The sequence below is a fragment of the Convolutriloba macropyga genome, chromosome 14 (genome assembly GCF_964194025.1).
Source record: "Convolutriloba macropyga chromosome 14, txConMacr16.3, whole genome shotgun sequence".
Taxonomy (NCBI): Eukaryota; Metazoa; Xenacoelomorpha; order Acoela; family Convolutidae; genus Convolutriloba; species Convolutriloba macropyga.
Window position 1 is genome coordinate 22543562 of NC_134481.1, and position 22231 is coordinate 22565792.

General features: G+C 36.6%; 1 protein-coding gene across 4 annotated transcripts; it reads left to right on the plus strand.

Annotated features, from left to right (window-relative positions):
• The first annotated feature begins 251 nt into the window (after positions 1–251).
• On the plus strand, positions 252–19882 carry LOC142352833 (sorting nexin-9-like). Of its 4 annotated transcripts, none has more exons than XM_075404983.1 (4): positions 252–462; positions 6561–6883; positions 17812–17887; positions 18133–19882. In XM_075404983.1, exons 2-4 carry the CDS (start codon positions 6688–6690, stop codon positions 19487–19489), a joined length of 1629 nt encoding a protein of 542 aa, XP_075261098.1. In that variant the 5' UTR covers positions 252–462; positions 6561–6687; the 3' UTR covers positions 19490–19882. The 4 variants fall into 4 exon arrangements, with proteins under 4 accessions (XP_075261098.1, XP_075261099.1, XP_075261096.1 ...); XM_075404984.1 differs by lacking the exon at positions 252–462 and adding an exon at positions 477–576; XM_075404981.1 differs by lacking the exon at positions 252–462 and adding an exon at positions 589–714.
• The last annotated feature ends 2349 nt before the right edge of the window (positions 19883–22231 follow it).

Consider the following 22231-nt stretch of genomic DNA (forward strand, 5'->3'; position numbering starts at 1 on the left):
CAATACAATAACAAACGCTTGAGGCAGTTATGTTAAAAATATGTATTTTAGTTCACAAATAAGAAGGAGATTTTTGTCTTCTTGTAATACACATGTTTCATAGCAAACGCGTTTTCTTGTTTGGTGTGCACGCAAAAAATATTCCCTGCTTTTTATAAACAAGAACGATTATTTCAAAAACCACATTTTATTACATATTTTCCATTTAAGTATGCTTGGAGTGAAATTGATAACATATTCGCATTTCGCTGCATTTATTATTTACCATTTGAAGAACTAGCTTTAAGCATTAAATCTAATTAATAAGTAAAACGTGCTGGTAGCATCTAAACGTTTAAAGACCTACTACTTTACTTTAACTTGCTCAAACGTGCGTTTGCGTAGCTCTCAATTAAATATGCCATAACTCTTCTTAAACTAGAGCTCACTGTACCATTCGCATTTATAAAATCAGACTTCATGGTAAGTTCTTAAACTTATAACTTATTTACAATACAGTGTGTTGTGTGTATTGTAATACGCTTCGTGATTTGAACTCTAAATTTGGTAAGTTCAGCTCAGCTAGCTTTATCATCGGTAAGTCATATTTCTTGTTCTTGCATGCTGCACTATAGACTTTATAGCTGGCGGATTTCAAACAATAACAGTTACTAGTTTTTGTTACGAGTTGAAACCAATTGTGATTCAAAAGTCAAATCTGCCATAACAGTTCAGGTAATTGAAGGTGTTTTATTCAGGTAATTTTACTTGGAACTTTTAAGAGTGGAGGTCAGGTACTGACACAGAGTTTTTAAGTCCTTGGAAAATGTTTTTGTATTTTGTGGTTGAAAGCGTAAAATATTCCCAGACATTCTCATTGAAAATCTTGCAAGGATATCTGTCCATCGAAACGTTTTTAAATTTACAAAAAGCATCAATTTATCAAAAAATTAAAATGGGAGACACTTACGTAACTACCCTCCCGAATTCAGGATATTTGTTGGAATTTTAAGAAGAAGGAGGTTTAGCCAGCAATCAAATAATGGAATTTGAACGGAGAAACGGAGATCAATGGTTGATCAAAATAGTGATATTTTCAACAATCAGATTTGTCGTCAGATCAGAATTAGGCCGTGGACTAAATTCGTTTTTTCATTGTCGGCTAGCATTGACATCTGCGTCAATTTTGATCAAGATTTCTCACAATTTTTATTCTAAACGGTTCAAAAAAAGTTTCCGTTTTTGTAATCAATGCTTCAAAATCGTCCATGAAATTCCAACTGTACTCAAATCTGAACTATATATTGACATTTCCGGTACGTCCCGCTCCCATTCTATGAAAAAAGATACAGACAACCTTGGATTCTTGCACAGGAGCATCATCTTGTTGAAAAATAGTTTCTTGAAAATGTATTTTTTGTAAGTTTTCATTCCAAGTAAACCAGAAACTTTAGGTTGTTTGAACATCTAGCAAAGTTTCCGTCCGTCTGACTGCTTTGAGCCCTAAAACATAAGTGTCATAAAATCATTTGTCCAAACAAGAATTTTGTCAAGAAATCTTGTTCCCTTTCCCAAGAAATCTCACATTTCCTACGCTGGAGACGCCAGTTACTGTATTGGGATTGGCTGTTTGCTTGCGGTGTACTAAATTTTGGTTTTGAACTCAATGGCTTTTGTTTTCTTGTCAACAAAAATTGGACAATTTGAATCGTGTGGAAATTAATCAGAAAACAGAGCAGTTTAGCCATCTTTTCTGTGTAAGCGGAGAAAAAGAAATTGAAATCACGTTGAAAGATTACGCCTTTTTAAACCTTAGCGCTAACAAGATTTACTGATCAAAAACCAGCTTAAAGACCTCAATTATTACTGTAACAATTTATACTGCAAGATCAAAGTTTGTTTATCAGACGTGTTTTCAGAAGTTGGAATCAAATTGTTATCAACTTTTCATTGAATTTTGTAAATAAGAGAATTAATTTACAAAGCAAAAAAATTTAATTTATACAAAAAAAAATTCCAGAAGTTATTGATTACAAATATAGTCAGTTTTAGTTTTTTCAATAGTTTAGATCAAGCAAAACTATTTCTTGTTTATTGTCAAATGCTGTTCTCTGGACCCTGTATTTTTTTTTAAATTTCAATTTAAAGAGCGCAAGACAAACAGCAATTATGTCAACCAGGTAATTTTTTAACCAAATTTGATATGAATAGTTGCAATCGAAAACTTAAGAATTACTGAAGACTGCTAGAACACTTTGCCACGCAACAACGGCAGTTATACTTTTTTCTGGCCCTTTTAGAGTGGTAGTCTTGTTGCTAAATAACAAGGTCTTGAAAACCTTATTGCTTTTCACATGGCACTTCAAACTATGAACAATTTCAGTGACACAAAATTGTTTGTTTCATTTGATAGGCAGGACAATTTTAGTTAATGTTCCGACCCATGTTAGTGGAGGAGCAACAATATGCTCAACTGAGTTTTTTGTTCCTCAATTTTTGCTGATTGATATATTCACCGTAGAGAGTTGTGAGTGGTATCATTACATAGCCTGTCCAGCGTTAGTTATAAAAATGAAACAGTTTATTTATATTGAGGTTGAAATTTTGTTAACATTAGAATGATATCCATTGTATTTGTTGATTCGCTGTCTGGATTTTTTCGCAATTTTTTGTCCAATATCCTGAAACTCGTTAAATTTGTTAGCAAATGTTTTAATGGCTTTGCCTAAAAGAGGTTGCTGAATATTTTCATCTAACAATTTCAACTAGAAATTTAAAAATTCAACTGAGTTTTTGAAAATTCAGTTTTTTTTCATCAAAAAAGGCACCAAATATATTCCATAGCCCAGTTTTTTTTTAAATTTCAGACCTCAAAACTTCTAACACATGTTTGAATTAACTAAAAAAATAGTTGTATTTCCATTTCGTTTAAGGTTGTTTCTTTTAACTCAAAAACAATCATTATCCAAAAGTCATCACTTATTTTGATAAATTGAAATTTTTGTTGCCGAAACTCTTTTTTCGGTAAAAATTGGAACCACTATACGGTAGTACTGAAGGGCAAGCCTTGTCTGCAGCAATGACTGGCAGTTTTGGTCTAATTGTGGCTTTTGACGATCAAAACCTGTAAGAATGTTGATGCTTTTTTGAAAACTATTTTAGAATTTTTTTCTATGTTTGTTACAGACCTGATTATTTTCTTATAAAATTTCATTTATTCGTAAATTATGTTTTCAGTGAGAACTTCATTTTTTTATGGCTTCCACGAAGTGTTTTTGTAAACTTCAATTAAATTCATGTGTCCTGCCCGCATTTTTTGGTCTTTTTGTAGTCTCATGCCTGAAAATTAATAAATAAGAATCTGTTAGCTTCCCTAAACGGTATAAATAAAACCATTTAGTGCTTTCAGTGCATGCATAAAAGCTTCATGTTTTTGAGTTTATTTGTTTTTTTTTAAGTCTAATCTCGAATATTTTCTGAACTTCAAGTTTACTTCTAAATTTTGCAAACTGGCTGCTTATTCTGATTTTTCACAATTTGCAAATTTTTTCGAGTTGAAAATATGTAACTCTTATTTATCACTCATAAGTTAATGGTTTCCTAGCTTCGTTATCTAGAATTGTCATTAAAAAAATAGAGTGGTGGACCTTTGGCTAATTGTTACCTTTTTTCTCTGTCTTATCAGATTATAAACCTAGGCAAAATTCTAACTGGGTTTCAAAGAAAACATAATTTTGAATAAAAAAAATTGTAGTGAACACTGCATGGCTTCAGAATCTTTTTCTTGGGAAGCATAATTGAACTTTTTCATGTATTTATTATTCTTTTTTAAGTCGCATCACATATTGTGGTTAATTACTGACCTCAGAGGCTTCCTCTGGAGTTTTAAATCATCATATTTCTTGATTTCAGTTGATAGCCAATAACGACCGTAAAACAAGTTGATTTTTTTTAAAAAAGTGATTGATTTTTTTAAAATTGTGCCACTTTTTTGTAACTTTTTCTGAAAAACTTTAACTTAGTCCCAACAATGTCAAGCTGCGTTCACTTTTCGCTAATGCTAAATTTAGTTCTTTTTTGTTTTTATGGTGAAGTTTTTGGTTTATTGTCTTTGAGATTACGTGGCTCCGTCCAAATTTTGTCAATTTTTGTTACCTTTCATTGCTTTTGGTTATTTTTTGCTGCTTTTTTTGCATATTCCTTTTGAAATAATTAAAAAATGACCAAGTTTTCATTAAAAATGAGTTTAAAACAACAGGCAATTTTCTAGCATATAATATGGTATCATTAAGCAAAGGCTGCATAATCTTACTGGAGAAAAAAATTGATCTTTTGTACTAGCGCTTTTTCAATTCATCGTTTTTTGGCTCTTTTTTATCTAAAATTTTCTGATTTCTGGACATTTCGCCATTCTTGAGTTTGCATTTTTCGCTCTCTTGTCATTATACAACATAAATGTTGGTTACCATTGGCGTTGAAGATGAAACTAAATGAACATATGTAATAGCTTAAAAAAACAGCTGCCTGTTTCAAAGGCTTCGATTCCATTTATTCCCAAAGTTTAACTCAGTTTTTGATTTCGGATCTTTTTGCTTTTTGTAGTCGTATGACATATCCTGGATTATGAGAGGTCTCATTGGATTAGAGGTTTGAGGAAGAAAGTTGTACCTGCGAATGTGTACGATTCTACGTAATGATTTCAGTTAGCAGCTAATGGTTTTTATAAATTGGAAATTTATTAATTCAAAAAACTCAAACATTTTTTTTTTAATTTATTGTTCTCTTTTTTGTCTTCTTGTGTTCTAATCTCATTAAGAGTCTCATTTACTAGTTTCATGTCCTATATCGTCTCAAGTGAAGTGCAAGTAATTTTGTCAATAGCTCTCATGGGCTTCCTAACCTCAAATATTTAGGCGTTCTTCTTTTTTAATCACTTTACATATCGGTTCTCGTTTTTTATTTTACATAAGTCACCACTTTCACATGCTATTCTCAAACTATCCCAGTAACCGTTTCAGCCGATTATATTTTAAAGTTTTCACTCACTGAATTACGAAATATAAAGAATGCGGTTGCGATCAGAAGAGTAAAATTAAACAAAAATTGAAAACCGATAAAGCCAATAACGTTTATTATTGTTAATGGATTTTGTGGTTTATCTTGTTCCCTAGTCTGATCGATTGCACTTCTCATCGGCTCTCCAACATGGCGTTATTTATTCCATTGTCTCACTAATAACCGGTCTCAATGGCTCCGATGGATTTCAAATAAGAGTCTATATATTTTTTAGTTGAAAGTTGATTGTTGAGATAATTCTGCCCTTCTCTTTCCCGTTTTTCTCGACTTGCCAAGACTCTTTAAAGACAAGTCTTTTAACTGAACTACAAATTTAGATGTTTTGTTTAGGTTTTATCTGATGATATTTATTAGAGTCTATTAGATATATGTTAAAGTAAATATTGAGTTTGACCTAAAGTAAAGCCTTGATTGTTTTGTTGTTTTTTTCCCTTATTCTCTTATTAATGGTAGGCATCATCGGTTATCGAATGCGTCCTTTTTTGATTTTTTTATTGGTTGCGTTCGAAACAATCGTTTTACTCATTAACCAATTATTTGCCAACAGTATGTGTACTCTTGAAAGGTTTCTTCCTCTTCATCATTAGGTAGACAATTGAGTCAAAAATTTGGATGAGTGGGGTTGAAAACTTATTTTCAAACACACACTACTGGGCCCCTATGTTTTTTAAATTTCGCAAATGGTCTAAAAACGGGGAAAAAATAATAAAAATGGTTCTCTGAAATCAACATCCACACTAAGATGCGCTTTGTTTCCCAAAGTTTTAGGGGTAGTGTTCCGGTGTTTAAGTTTCTTTATTAATACATATAATCACTGAATAGATCGGGGTTCAATTGCTTCAATTTCTGTTGAGAAGTGGTGTACTGCGTCGATTACTCTTATCTTCGTTTGTAATTCATAACAGCTTGTATTGTTGTACGGATGGTTTTCAACGAAAAATGAAATGCACTGAGCTAATTTTTAGGTACATCAACACAATAAATTGACAAAAAATGAAGTTATAAAATTACAAAGACTGAATGCAAATGAATAGAATAGAACACAAAAGAACGCATTTTTTCGCAGTAATTCCCGGAGTTACGACTATATTATATATATATATATATATATATATATATATATATATATATATATATATATATATATATATGCATATATGAGTAAATTGTTTTTTGTTTTTTTTATTTGCTAAGTCATTTTGAAAGCAAATAAAGCCTATTTTGGAAACCAAAGTTTCAGTTATCATTTAGGAAATACTAGCATTCAAACATTCTCATCATATTCGTACTAAATTATAGTTTGTGACTTGTTTCGATGGTATCACGCAAGATCAGTGCCTGATTTCAATTAAAGGCGGACCATTTGTAACAAAATTATATTGAGATCGTTTTCTCCGATAAGTTACCAACTGGGAACCGAACTTAATATACAGAGTCATCTTAATTTTCATACCTTTATTTTTTAAGAAGCAATCTGAATCTGATATCGGTACCGACATTTTTAGGCGAAGAAATCGTAGCGGTCCATTAGTAAGCGCTAGAGGCCACGTAATATCGACCAATATCGGCAACTGTTACATATCATCTATTACGTAACCGCATCTCGTTATCCAATCAGAACACAGGAGCGTGATGTCTACATTCAAGATAGGAGATACAGTAACTGCTCTGTACGACTTTGCGAAACAGCAACAAGAGGATCTGAATGTGTGGGCGGGGGATACTCTGACAGTTGTGAACAACCAGGTTGGGGAGGGGTGGTTGATTCTCAGGAATATTTACACCAATGAACAGGGTATGGTGCCCGAGTCATACGTCCAATTCAAACGTAAGTTCAACTAATATTTCTGAATAAATAACGACATTTTGAGTGGCAGAAACATTATCTGCAATCGTTTTATTGACAACTTTACATTAGAAATCACTGAAATTTTGGATAAATTATAATTCTGTGCTCTGACACCTGAAATTGTAATATTCATTCGAAAAGAAAACAGTGAAAAACAGAGAAAAAACTAATCTTTTTACTTGTTGAAAATAAATGAATAAAGATACATATTTTCCTAAGCCAAAGAATTATAGTTCGTCGGAAAAGTGTATTTGAATTGGAAATCGTGCAAGAAATTTGGAAGATTCTTGCAAGATTTCATATTCAATATGTGTTTAGGAAAAAATGTGAACTAGAATCAACTCCGCTAATTGAAAATATTTTAAGAATCAATTCATTTGGCTTTCAGTTAGTTTCAGTTTCCAGAAAGACAACAAAAAATTTTCCAGAATTTAAGAACTTGGGATTTCTTCCAAGATTTTGGCCAGTTTTGTATCCGGGTTTTAAAAAATTTCCATGGATTTCAGTTTTGTAACTTAATTAATCAACAATATTTTGCCACAAAGTTTTTTTCTAAAACATTAGTACTCTGATTAATTTTTTTGCCTGAATTGATATCTTACGTTATTTCTTGCAAGAATCTTGCAAGTTTTGAATCAGCTTGCAAGATTCTTGCAAGTCTTAAATTCACTCATTACTTGGGTAGTCCGATAAATTGCTGTAGGTTTCAGCAAAGAACTATGCATTTCCTTATACTTTGAGCTCTTATGGGTATTTACCAAATACAGCATTCTGAAAAGTTCAGAAAAAGTTATAAATTCAGAAAAGTTATAAATATATTTTCTAAATAATTCAGAAAAGTTATAAATATATTTTCTAAAAAATTAAAATAATTTGATGGTCAATTCTCAAAAAATTGAAATCTCTCTCTCTCTCTCTCTCTCTCTCTCTCTTCTGTTTTTTTTTCTCTCGTTGTCCAAACACAAAATTGAAATCTCTCTCTCTCTCTCTCTCTCTCTCTCTCTCTTCTGTTTTTTTCTCTCTCGTTATCCAAACACAAACGCATATAGATTTAACCGAAGGTATCAGCAAAAACGATAAATTGATGAAAAGGGAAAATGGGTAGTTTTCATACGTGTACATGAGACTGTTTTAACTTTATAGCGTCCAGCGTGCCACCTAGATAATGAGACAAGTGTTGAATTGCAAAAAAATTTCTTTGCAAAGAGAAGACTAAAATTCAGTTAAAAGTACAAAGTTTACAAACGATTTCCAAGAGCTATCTATGACCAAGACAATTTTTAAATTTTTTTAAAATTTTCCGTGTTTCTTTTAGTGGCGTTCAATTACACAACGGAAACTAATGTTATAAAATATTGATGAAAAAGTTGCAGCAAAAATCAATTTATTTTTTTTATAATTCTTTTGGTAATTTGGAAAAAATGAACTAGTTGCTTACAATGTTTTGTAATATATGAATTTTTAAACTATATTAATGGTTGATGGGTTGAAATCAATTAAAAATGGCAAAATATCAAACTAACTTGCGTTTATTGTGGAAGAATTTGGATTTTCAAGAAGGTTTTTTCTTGTCTTATTATTATATCTTTCTGTGTAACAAAAACAAAATAGTATTGCCCAGCAAAAAAAGTTCAAAGATAATTGGAGTTTCATAAGTTTATATACCATTCCTTTTCTGTGGAACCAAGAAAACTAATCGCCTCAAATTAAGATTGGAATGAACATTTAGATTTTGAGAGAAAGTAATTTAAATTTTCGTGAACAGTTGTTGAAATTAATCCAAATCCGAATGTCCTTGCATTTAGGTAGAAAGAAAAAGCGGCAAAAAGGCTGAAATCAAATCTGTGCAACATCTCAGTCACTACATAGCATCGTAACTTCTCGCACCAGCGACAACGCCTCTGTACTGTTAACAAAAAATGGCTTAATTTATGGTGTCTGACACCCATCACTCAAGTACAAGCGCACCCGTAGTCGTATCAGTGCACTTAACTACTTATTAACTTTATTTGTCAGTTTAAAGTTGGTTGGCAGTATTTGTTATGGCTCTCAGCACAAACGGATGTAACAAAAATTACCAAAAAAATATAATTTTGCACACTTGGAAGCTGCAAAAAATGATGCTCTGTCATTCACAAAACCAACAAAGTTATCTCAAGATAGTGACAGAATATATTTAGCAGGTTACCTTATCCGAAAAAAAACAACGAAAGGGAAAAAGAAGAAATTCTGATCAACACTGAAAAACGATGAAGTTGGATAAAACTTTTTGTAAGATCATCAAGCTATGCGCATCCTAGTTTTTCTCTAAATCCACTGACGCTCTTAATTGTGTGTTTATTGTTTCTGTAACGGCTGCTCTCCTTGTGTTTCACAAAGAAAATTTTACACTGCCCATTTCGTTCTGAGTGGTCACAAAATCTGCCCGGACTTCGTTTATGCAGTTCGCTTTTGTAATTGTATATCCGTTCTGCTGTACTTACCGTTGCATTAACTATTCTGTTCGTAATTATTGGCTAATCTTAGTTTTTTCAACTATCAATTTGAACTGGATTGCTACAGATCACACAATACGGGATCTGTTTCTGTAGACCAGTTCAATCCGATAGAAAAAGCAAATCGAAGACAAAGATATATGTCTAAGGCCTGTTTGTGCAAAAATATTTAAAATTAAATTAAGTTGGCTTTTGCTGTTTGTGCTCACAAATTGAGAATACCTGAAGTTGAGGTTGTAACAGTTGAATTTCAGCTCCAATAAATCGTAAATACAAGACACAGTAACAGAGTTTACTGCTCAAGAATAATGTTTTGAATACAAGACACAGTAACAATTTTTTGCTCAGGAATATTTCTAGTTCAAGACACAGTAACACGTTATTTACTGCTCAAGACAATTTGCTTTTGCAATATTTTGCTGAGTTCTACTTTAAGCCGATTTCTGCGTCTGCTACGTTGAGTTCTGTGTGTTGTTTTTGTTATTTCCCCTTTTTCTATTTTTTTTTTCACGTGACAAACTGTAACTAGAACTGTAACTATAACTATTAAAAGACTGGGACAACAGAAAGTGTTTTGTTTCTATTTTCCCGCCTATGCAAGCTTAGCGAGCTCAGCTCCAACATCGCCGGCACTGTTTTCCTTCGTGAAAACATCTTCGTCCATTGATAGTACTGGAGCGAGCTTCACCACAGGCCTCTTGTAGACTCCTTCTTTTGTTTGAATCGTTACTAATCGAATTGTTCGGTCAGAACCCTCCATAGTTTCTGTTACTCGACCAAGTTTGTAATATCCTCGTTTGTCACTGTCTTCGACCAACCAAACGAGATCACCTTTGTTCAGATCTCTGTTTGATTCACAACTCCATTTTTGTTGTCGATTGTTCAATGTTGGCAGATATTCTTTTCTGAATCTGTCCCAAATGAGATCGGAGTACGCTTGTGTTTGTCGGAAGAGGTTTCTGTGATTAACAAGCTCTTCTGCGCATGGTAGGTATGGTAAACAAACATTTTTTGTTGCCAAGCAGGAAGCGGTTTGGAGTAATAGATTCCAAATCATTTACATCCGAACTGACTGGTGTTCAGGGTCTTGCATTCAACGTCTGCTCAACAAGACACATTGTTGTTGAAAGAACATCTTCCGTAATTGATCGGTTCCCCAACACTGCGTACATTGCTTTCGTTCAACTTCTGAACAGTCTTTCCCACACTCCTCCAAAATGAGGTGCGGCAGGTGGGTTGAACTTCCATCTGATTCCTTGTTGAATCAAAGATTCTTCAATTTTTTCTTTGTTCCATGCTGCGACATACTCTTTGCAAACCCGGTCTGCTCCAACAAAGTTGGTCCCGTTGTCACTGATCATTTTTATGGGTTTGCCTCTTCGAGCTATGAAACGCATAATTGCATTTAGGCAACTCTCAGTGTCCAACTTTGGAACTATATCTATATGTACGGCTCGTACGGTTAGACATGTGATATGTTAGACACGGTTAGACAAACAACACCATCGTTTTTCATTTCTGCGCCCAATTTTAACTGTAAATGGGCCAAAGTAGTCTACTCCAACATTTTCAAAAGCGGTTGAAGCATCAAGCCTTTCTGTTGGTAGCTCGGCCATCACTGGAGTCATTGTTTGTGCTCTGCCTCTTCGGCAGATGATGCATTTCTTTTTTATTGATCGCAAGGCGTTTCTTACGCCAATAATCCAGAATCGTTGCTGAACTATGTTTTTGACATTTTCAGTCCCTTCATGGGAATTATTCTTGTGCTCGTTACGTTAGAATTATTCCACAACATGGTGTTTCCAATTTAACAATATTGGATGCTTTGCGTTGAAGTCCAATTGACTTTTGCCTATTCTGCCTTTGGCGCGAATAAGTCCCCTTTGGTCATTGAAAGGTGAAAACTGTAAAATTTTGCTACCTTTTGGGATTTCCTTTTCATCTTTTATAGATTTCATCTCTTCAGCGAATTGTTCTTGCTGTAATAAACTGAAGATAGTTGTCTTGGCATCTTCTTTCACTTCAGTGCCAATCATTTTTGTTGCTGGTTTCTTTTTCCTCAAGGCTCGCTGCGCGTATGCCATTGTGTTTACAAGTCTATTGAAATTGCTGAATCTTCCCCACTGAACAATTGGTTTCTTTTCTTCGGCCTGCGTTATGAAGGCTGACGTGGGTATGTTCTCTTTAACTGCAGCAAAGCCCAGGTTGACTTGCTCAGGCCACTCGCTTTCTGGTTGCTTCAACCAGGCCGGCCCAGTAAGCCACTCGCTTCTCTTGAGTTCCTCAACACTAATGGCACTGGTGCCAATATCTGCTGAGTTGTTAATTCAACTCACATGTTTCCACTGTGAAACATCAGTTGTATCCAAAATCTCAGCTACTCTGTTTGCAACAAACACCTGTTGCTTCCGGTGGGAGCTGTGAATCCATTGCAGAACAGTAGTGGAGTCTGTCCAAAAGTTAGAACTGTGAATCTTCGATTCGTCTTCCTTCACTATCTGCTCTTTAAGTCTCACCGCCATCACTGCTGCTTGTAGTTCCAATCGTGGTATGGAAGGGTGTCGCATCGTTGCGACTCTGCACTTTCCGATTGCAAATGCTAAGTCTGCTGAGTATTTTTTGGACTTTGAACGTAGGTATGCCACTGCGCACATTGTGTCTTCAGATGCGTCGGCAAACACATGAAGTTCCCATTTGTCCTTGGCTGTGCTGAAGTATGTTTTATCAATGGTGGTTTCCGCTAGTTCTGGAAGCTGCGCTTTCCACTTCAGAAACTCTTCTTCTTCGTTAGCTTCTACTGAGTTGTCCCAATGTTGTCCACTTTGGTCCAGATGCTCTTCAGAGTCGTCTCATATGGACACTGAATGGTGCAAACAGTCCAATAGGATCAAACACTGAAGAAACTAGAGATAAGATCTTCCTTTGGGTGATTGGGGTCTCAACTTCTTTGCTTGTACCTCTACAAACCTGTAGACTATCATCGGTAACCGTCCACTGAAGCCCAAGCACCGATGGCCCTTCCTGGCTGGGCTCTACTTCAACTTGCTTTGTTTTGCTGATTGATCTTAAGTCCTCTGGGATTGCGGTGGTTACCGCGTCGCTGTTGGTGATCCACTTCTTCAGTTCAAATCCATGTCTTGAGAGAAGAGGTTGCAGTTGTTTGAAAACCTTAATTGCTTCTTCAGGTGTTTCGACTGACTTGATGAAATCGTCCATGTAGAAGTTGTTTTGGATTGTTTCTGCTTCAATTGGGAACTCGTCCTCGTTATCGATGGCTACTCGCTTCAGAGCGTAGTTGGCACATGTTGGTGAACTCTTTGGTCCGAAAACATGACGTTGATACTCGTAAATTTGCACAGGTTTGTTCATTGTTGGTCGCCACAAGAATCTCAAGCAGCTTTTATCCCGTTGAGGAACTTGCACTTGCAGAAACATTGATTCAATATCTGTGGTTATGGCAATTGGTCCTTCTCGAAATCTGAATATTGTTCCGATCAATCCGTGTATTAGATCGGGTCCGGCCAACAACTTGTCATTTAGGCATATATCCTTGTATTTTGCTGCAGCGTTGCAAACACGGCAAACTTTACCCGGTTTGTTGGTGTTTAGTACTGGATGGTGTGGCAAATAACATTCCTTTCCGAAAGTGCCTTTGACTTGAGATTTGTCAAGGATCTTCACAAATCCCTTTTCAACATCTGTATCAATTGACTGTTGATACAATTCTTTTAAATTTGAGTCTCGTTGGGTCTTCGTTCCAGTGAGTAGAGCTGACCAAGAGCCGAGCCGTAGTTGTTTGGAAGATTGGGTTCTGGTGCACACCAGAGCATGCCCTTTTCGTACCGCTCGCCCGCAAACTTTGTTGTGCTCTCTAAAAACTTCTGAGCTAGCTGCTTTTTCTTTGATTGACTTACAACATTTATTTTGGAAGCATAAGTTTCTATGTCCCACCATGATTGTATATTTTCGGCCACTTTCACATCTTCTGTGGAGGCGAAATGACAAACATTTTGACTTTTCTTGCCTGTCATGGGACCACTGACTACCCATCCTAATTCCGTTAAAACCGCGAAATGCTCACTTCGTGTTCCAATCTTATAGTCCAATGGACGTTGAATTTCGTAGGCATCTTGTCCAAGTATGATGTCTACTTCCATCAGGTTGAATGTTCTGTTAGTGAGAACATTCAGGTATCTAAAGCTGTTCTTCAGTTCCTTGTTATCATATGTTGTGTTTCCCGACGAGATTGATGGGTGTGCAAACGCTTCAGTTGAATGCACCTTTGAATATAGTCCCTTTATTGTGATACGAACCTTCTCTGTCCTCAAATCTTGCGTCTCATGTTTGCCAGCTATGTTCAAGGTAACGTCCGTGCCTTTGGCTTGTAGTTGATCCTTAACATTTTGATCGATGAATGATACTGTTGAACCACTATCGAGGAAAGCGTAGGTAGTCAAACTGTTACCACCACTCTGAACCGATACCGGAACTATTGGAAGAAAACTAGTAACTTGGTTACTCTGGTTGATTGTTGCTGCGCTTACGTTAACTGCGTGACTATCCTCGTCCATTTGGTTTTCTGAGTGTAGCAGTCTGTTGTGCGTTTTGGTACAGCCATTTATACCGCAAGGGTGGACTTTACAATCTTTAATTGCAGGCCCTTTCACCAGACATCCATAACATAAGCGTTCTTTTCTCACTGCTGCATAGCGATTGGTGACATTCATATTCTTAAATATTGGACAGTTCCGTATTTTATGATTGCCATCCGCTAGTGGACAGTTGTTGTTTTGCCTCTGCTTGGTTTCTTGCAGGTTTGAGCTTGCACTGAAGTTCGATGTCTTCGAGAATCGTTTTTCTCTATTTGTGTTGCGTCGGTCTTCATCTTTGTGTTCCCATTTAAACACTGAAAACCCTTCATGCACGAATGCCATTTGTGATAGCCATTTGTCAAACATGATAAGATCAGGCCAGTCCTGGTCCTTGTCATCGACGTAGAACCATCACCTTTCTTTAAGAACCTGTGGTAGCTTATCAACTGCCATGTACAATGTCGAACTTCATTGCAAATCACCCATATGTGTGTAATCTTTGAGCACGTTCACGAAGTTAGATACAATAACAGAAAAATTAATTACGCTGGTTGAATCATGAGGTTTCACTTGATTAGCTTTTCGTAGACTCTCGACCTGCGCATCTATAATTACATGCGCTCTTCCAATTTTTTTTTTCTAAAATATTCCAGGCAGCACTATAGAACTGTCCAGAGTAGCCCTTTTCCGAGATTGCAGATTTTGCTTTGCCTGTTAGCAGAGTCTTCAAATGGCTCCTTTTCTTTGAGTCGGGAATCATGCGTTTATCTACTGTTGCTATGAACATGCTAGACCACTCAGGCCACTCCAGCGGGTTTCCGTCAAAATTTTTCAACCTCAATTTTGGTAAACTACTGCTTGAATGTCCAGTGTTGTTTTGCCTTCCAGCTATCGGCGATATATCCCGCTCTTCAGCACTAGCTGAACGTCGTTCACGAGAGTTTGGGTACCATGGGTAATGCCTATGCTTATTCCGTTCAGGGCTGACGTCGAAGCGAGCTCTTGGTCGAATTGGTGTTTGCGTGTCGTTCATCGAGTTCGCCCACTCCGAGACATCTCTCCCTTTTGGGGTCCAATTGAAAGGTGACTTGTCACGCGCCTTAGTCGATTGAGAACGTAAGTCATCTTTCTCCAATGCTGTTCTTTGCAATTGCCGCTCTAGGTCTCGCTCCTTTTGCTGAAGCTGATGTTGCATCTCTAGTTCTTTCATTTGCATTTCTAGCTCCAACCTCTTTCGACCAAATTGTGCTCGTTCGATTTGCAACTTTCTTTTGAATTCAAATTCAAATTCCTTTATTCGTTCTTAACCCGACGTTTCACTGAAGATGTTTCCGAAAAATTTTCTGTATCCTGGTTGATTGTCTGCACGATTTGTGTAACCGTATTCGTCGTTGCATAGCTTGTGTTATCATGGTTTTGGTTAAACTCTGGAATTCCAACGTTTTGTTCTATCTGATGCAAATTATTCGCAGGTGGTTGCTCTTCATTGGCATGAATAGTTGACTGGCTTTGCTGGCTTGACATGTTTGTCTCTCCGTGGATATACGGTAACCAATCTGCGTTCAAATATTGAAAGTATTTTTCTGTCTCAAGTTTGCGTTTTAAAGAAATATCTGGGTCTCGGAGAGTCTCAGCTTTCTTATTCACGAGTTTTTGAACGCTGTCGTCCAATTGCAGTATCTGCTGATAAAAAGTCTTGAGCTTGCTTTGTCGATCTCGAGTCTTAATGAGCTCAAAATCTTCTTCCTGTTTCTCAAACCAGTTGTTTCGCAAGTTGTTGATCTGTCGATTCAAAACGCTTTGACTCTGTGACGGAGTCACTTCTTGTGTACTTCGAGACTGCAGCTTGAATCTCTACAACTCCTTTGTTTGTTTGCTTTAATTGAGTATTGCTTTTCAACGTTCGTATTTGCTTTGCCTAATTGGCTTTGCGTTGTTGAATTGCTCGTTGATTTTTGTTCTCGTTCGTCGATGACTTCGTCACTTCGACTGTTGGGTTGGACAGCAGTTTACTCCACTGTCCGGGTCGGCGGACCAAATGTAACGGCTGCTCTCCTTGTGTTTCACAAAGAAAGTTTTACACCGCCCAGTTCGTTCTGAGTGGTAACAAAATCTGTCCGGACTTCGTTTATGCAGTTCGCTATTGTAACTGTATATCCGTTCTGCTGTACTTACCGTTGCATTAACTATTCTGTTCGTAATTTTTGGCTAATCTTAGTTTTTTCAACTGTCAATTTGAGCTGGATTGCTAGAGATCACACAATACGGGATCTCTTTATGTATACCAGTTCAATCCAATAGAAAAAAGAAATCGAAGACAAAGATATATGTCTAAGACCTGTTTGTGCAAAAATATTTTTAAAATTAAACTTAAGTTGGTTTTTGCTGTTTGTACTCACAAGTTGAGAATACCAGAAGTTGGGGTTGTGACAGTTGAATTTCAGCTCCAATAAATCGTAAATACAAGACACAGTAACAGAATTTACTGCTCAAGAATGATATTTTGAATACAAGACACAGTAACAATTTTTTGCTCAGGAATATTTCTAGTTCAAGACACAATAACACGTTATTTACTGCTCAAGACAATTTGTTTTTGCAATATTTTGCTGAGTTATACTTTAAGCCGTTTTCTGCGGCTGCTACGTTGAGTTCTGTATGTTGCTTTTTGTTGTTTCCCCTTTTTCTCTTTTTTCTCACCTGACAAACTGTAACTAGAACTAGAACTATAACTATAACTATTAAATGACTGGGACAACAGAAAGTGTTTTGTTTCTATTTTCCCGCCTACGCAAGCTTAGCGAGCTCGGCTCCAACAGTTTCCGTTTTGTTTTCATAACTGTCCCCCATTATTTCAGAACCGTCTGAAGTAGAGCTTGTTAGCTTAAAAGAAGCAAGATTTAAACAAACGGTTTCAGTATTTTGACTTGCTTTTGTACTTTTTAGAGGAATGAGTTTTGAAAAAAAAACATTATTCTCCCAAAGCTTATTTCCAAAAATTTTTCATATAAGTTGAAATCATTTTCAGGTTCATAACGGGAAGCATTTGAAACGATAGATATATTTGTTCCATGGAACGCGCGTTGCTTAAGGTGACTAAACAATAAAAAAAGAATTAAAACTTTGCTGCAACACTGATAGTTTTCCCGAGTAATTTCTAATAAATTTGGCACTATTTTCAATGGAAGCTGCAAATGAAGTAATGCTTGTTTTGTTATTAGTGGTAATACTGAGGACCATGCTAATACTAATTGCTGGTTATGAAGAAAAATTGCAAATTTGCGATTATCGAAAAGATGGGAAAATTTGGTTTCTTAATTATCTTATTAGTTAATAATGGAATCCAAAAAATTATTATTAGACTAGTTGAAGTTTTTGTTATTGTTGTTTTGTCCTATATTGTTTCTTCCAGAATAAACAAAAACAAAAAAGTCTCCTTACGGATTTATTCAGTTTTTCTTGGGCTATCCAGTGATACCCCTTTTTATGTCTCCGCAAAATATATCGATTGGTCAGAGTTGACGCACCAAAAAAGAGGCTAGGTTCACTTAAAATTTCGCATCCATCGAACAGATTTGGATTATTTGAAGAAAAAGGGAAGAAGAGCAGAAAAATAAAGGGCTCAACTATCTGCGATCTCTCGTGAATAGAAAAAAACTTGAATAATCGGTTCAATTTTTTGAGCGTGTCTTCAGGTTATAGCATATTGTCTCTCTCCGCAAAAATTATCATTCGTAGAGAACTGATTGATGAAATTCTGAACCTTAAAAATAAAATTTTGAACAATTGGAACAAATAGTAATGATTGTTTCCTTTTCAGAGGCAGCTCAATCACCTTCTAGGCCGACTCCTCCAGCTCCTGTAGCCACGCCTCCTACTCCCACGCAAACTTCACCGTAAGTCACAAATGAAATTGAGCTTCGTTTTGAGTGAACTTTATAATTCATACAGAAATGTTTAAAAGGTATTTTGACAAAAAAAATAACTGTTGTGCCTTCAATCTAACTTGTTTTTGATTTTTCTCTGAACATTTCATATATTTCTTGAGCAGAGATCACAAATGAGGCAACTTTCTCATTGCAATTTTCGTTCAAACATGTTCGTGCTAGCATTATGTAAAAATTTTTGCGATGCTTTGCAGGGCAGTACTTCAAGTCCCCGACAACCAACCTAGAACCGCCTCAATTGAAGACGACTATGATCAGTACGATTCGGACGACTTCGACAGCGACGACTACGAAAGTGCGCCCAAAGGGGTCCCGATGCCGAACCGACAAGCCAACAAACCCAAACCCTCTCGCTCTCTTTTCTCACGACTTGCTAACTTAACCGGAGCTGCAGTTACCGATTACATTTCGGGTGTTAACATTCCAAGCGAGAAACCAAAGCGGTTCTTAGAAATTACCTTTTATGACGGACGACCCTTGTGGTCGCAAGCCGAGATCTTTAACATCAACTTTGGTCAAAGACAAGATGGGTCAAAAATCGGTGGGTTCAAAAAATTTCAAGTTTACGCCGTAACACCTACAAGCACAAATAGGTCAGTGCTAAGAAGATATAAGCATTTTGATTGGCTAATTGCACGCCTGCACGAGTTGTACCCCGAAGTCGCAGTTCCGGGTTTGCCTGACGCGAAAGTTACAGGGCACGATGACGCGTTCATTCAAGATCGTGAACAAAAGTTAATAGAATGGTCGAACCGAATGTCATCACACCCGATTATCAGTCAAAGCGATGTTTTCCAGCACTTCATAACCGTGAACGAAAAGAATGAAAAAGTGTGGAAAAGTGGGAAGCGGAAGGCGGAAAAAGATCCGTTTAAAGGAATGAATTCCTACCTCGCGGTCGACGGTGATCCGACAAATTTTAGCTATATCAACTCAAAACGGGTTTTGCCTGCTCTAGAAGCTTACACGAAATACTCAAGCGAGGTTGACAAACAGTCAAAAATAGCGATGCAAGCCTCGCGAAGCATAACCACAGTTTACACGGGAGGTTTGAAAGAGGGGTACAAGACTTTGGGCAAAAGCGTTTCGGTTCTCGGAACCCAGTTTAAAAAAGGGCTTTCTGGGAATTACACTGATTTGATTTATTTTCCAGACATGACGGGTCTTGGCAGCGCGTTTGAAAGTATCGGTGCTTGTTACCAAAAAATATCAGAAATGCACACCGATCAAACGGAAAAAGATTTCGAAGTTCTCGAAAACGCACTTTGGGTTCATACGGGTTGTATAGAGCATATTCCGACGATGCTTAAAATGAACCAACAAGCTGCTGATACGTGTACCAAAACCGCTGCAAGTGATCAGAACTCGATTGAGAGGTTAACCAAGGTTCAAGCGGCGACTTTGGCTGAAATCAATCACCTTCAAGTTAATTCACCGTCTCAGTATAAAAACATGATGCGAACGGCTTTGCAGGAACAGATTAAGTTCTACAAGTCTTTGATCGCTGTTTTGGAACCGCAACTGCAGGTGCTGGAGGGCGTCCAGGTGTAAATAAACAAATAAACAAGTAAACAGATGAACAGAAATCCATAAAATTGGGAAGCTTTTCGCTTTATTGATCCCCCCCCCCCCAGATTATAACTTTGATTATTATGGTATAATTGCAATGATTCAGGGGGAATCTATAGGTGCTTGATCAGCTAAGTGCCGGGGGGTGGGGGGGTGTGTTAATATGATACGAAAGAGTCCAATTGTGAAATGAAATAATTGTGCTATAATTCTATTTGTTGGTATCAAATTTTAATTCCATGAATGAAATTTCTCCTTGAGGTATAGAATATAAATATGTGCTTCTATTTGTAGTTTAATCAAACATTCTGATTGCTCATGATTCCATGTTCTATAGATTTTTCTGATTCTGAATAAATTTTACTCAATTTCTGATCATTTCAACATTCTAACAGCTGGTAGAAAAGGCTTGATCATCAACAAAGCTACAAGGAACCTTATTGACAAAGTGCTCTCCTTATTCTGATAATGATCTCACGCGACTTGTATTCTGAATAATTTTTTGTTCGCTCATTCTAATGTGATCTGCAGCGCCAAATAAGGTAATGCCCTCACGCTATGCTTTTCAAGAAATCAATTTACGTGAAAAAAAAGCTAACGTACGTGAGTAATATAGATAAATTTGTATGATCGGAACAAATTTTCCCGGTGTAACAGACAAACATATTTCAATACAAAAACATAATAATTGCAGGACTGTCTATTGCTTTCTTTATTAGTACGATTATATCAAATACAATCTCTTTTACCCGAAGAGAACAAAATTCGCAGAAAACATATCTTGAAATTTGACTACATCTTTTGGACCCGAACAAACCACCCCTTTTTAAGATTTATGTTGAAACTGGACAGCAGCAAGAGACCTTTGTGATGATGAAGTGTTACTTTTGGATTCGAGGAAAAGAAATTTCATTAGGGGTGCGCACGGCCGAAATAAACTGGTGAGATCAAACCAATTTCTCCCCCTCCTCTTTTTTTTCTGGCTTCATCAATTTGACAACAGTCCCATGGTTTCAGGCAAAAACGAAATTAACGGAAAGAAACAAAAAATATGCGATTTTTGTAAGAAGCTTCTTATCGTTAACGTTAGAAGAAAAACAAACAAAAAAGAACTCTGTTGCGATTTCTGTAAGAATTTTTCGTTAACAACATTGAAATTAGGAAAAACAAACACGTTAGGAAACACCTAGTCATTAAACATAAACACGACAAGAAAGAAAAAGACGGTTAAAAGCGATGGAAATTCCCTAATTTCGGATATTGTTGACATGCCTTCCATCTCCGCAAAAAAGAAAGCCGCGGAACTTAGACAAGAAAATCAAAATTCAATCCTTTGGAATGAGATCAATACTTCGTCAGTTTTGACAAAACAAATACAATATTTAATAATTGATGATTTTGATTTGCCTTTTCGAGTTTCTACACATACAACACTCTTTTACCCTGATAAAAAAGGGAACTTATATGAAGTAGTTGTACTCGACTATCAATCAAACAAAACACCAATACGATACGTAGACTGGGGCCCAAACTTTGACGAATGGGTATACTGTAGATCAATTTGGGCCTACTCTCAATTTAAGAGTCAATTGTCAACAAGTAAGAACATTCCCCATGATATTGCAACCCGCATTGACGAGATAGTTTCTGCTACAAACAGCGGAGGTTTTGGCGGAAGTAAAAACTCAAAAAACCCATCATGTTTGGTCCTAAACGCCCTCCCAGACCTTGAGATTATTTGAGAGAAAAAAAGCACCAACACTTCTCTCTATACCTTTGAAGATCCGGCTAAGAACGTCTGACTAGCTTACACTTATCATTGAAGGCTGTGTTTCTCAACCAAATTCCCCAGGAAATTGGAAAAGATTCTTTGCAATTAGCAAGTGCATTCGGCGCGCTAGCAACAGAGAGGGAAAGAAACACAAACAGCAGCAAGAACAGTTCATGTGAAGTAGATTTGAGCGTTGGAAAAATTGCGATTATGCTGAGCTATGTTTCGAAGCAGCCTCAATGAAACAATCCAAGAAATTGAATCATGACCCATTGGAATCACCTGCAGTGCGTGCAAAGTCTCTCTGCCTTTAAAACCATTTTGGACGTGCAGCAAAAATATTGTCTTCGGATGGAGAGGCCCCTGATAATAAAGAAACGCTGAAAGAGTTGATGAACTTGCATCCTCCAGAAGAAATGCCACCAAATGAAACTAATGATTACTGTAGTTATGCTTATCAGTTTGACGAAGCGTCTGTGTTTAAACAATGGTAATCTTTCTCAAACTTCACAGCAGCCCGTCCAAAATTAACCCTGAGCACCTTCTACATGCCGTAACGTGCGCACTCCCCAATCAGACAAACAAATCTATTCCAAGCATCACATGATTAAGGAATTTGGCTACCAGAGGGCAGCTCCCCAGTTTCGTTGCAATCAAGTTTTTGCTCTGCTTCGATTACAGCGCTGAAAAAGAAAAAAAGAAGGTATACGGCCAATCGCCGTAGGAGAAGTTTTTTGACGCTTCAGAGCAAAATTTATTGCGCAAGAGGCCAGTTCTAAGGCTGTTGAAATTTTTCATCCAGACAACTTAGTGTGGCAGTTAAATGCGGTGCTGAAGGGATTGTACATGCACCAAAATAAACTTTCAAAAGTTAATGAACAAAAAAAAGCGACCCTATTTCAAATCGACTTCAAAAATGATTTCAATTCCATTACGAGAAGCAGTGTGTTAGA

What these genes read in the sequence shown, in the direction of transcription:
- LOC142352833 (XM_075404983.1), top strand. Translation starts at nt 6,688, where the DNA reads ATGTCTACATTCAAGATAGGAGATACAGTAACTGCTCTGTACGACTTT. An exon ending in GTCATACGTCCAATTCAAAC is followed by an intron (nt 6,884 to 17,811) that starts GTAAGTTCAACT and finishes TTTCCTTTTCAG; the next exon opens with AGGCAGCTCAATCACCTTCT. An exon ending in ACTCCCACGCAAACTTCACC is followed by an intron (nt 17,888 to 18,132) that starts GTAAGTCACAAA and finishes GATGCTTTGCAG; the next exon opens with GGCAGTACTTCAAGTCCCCG.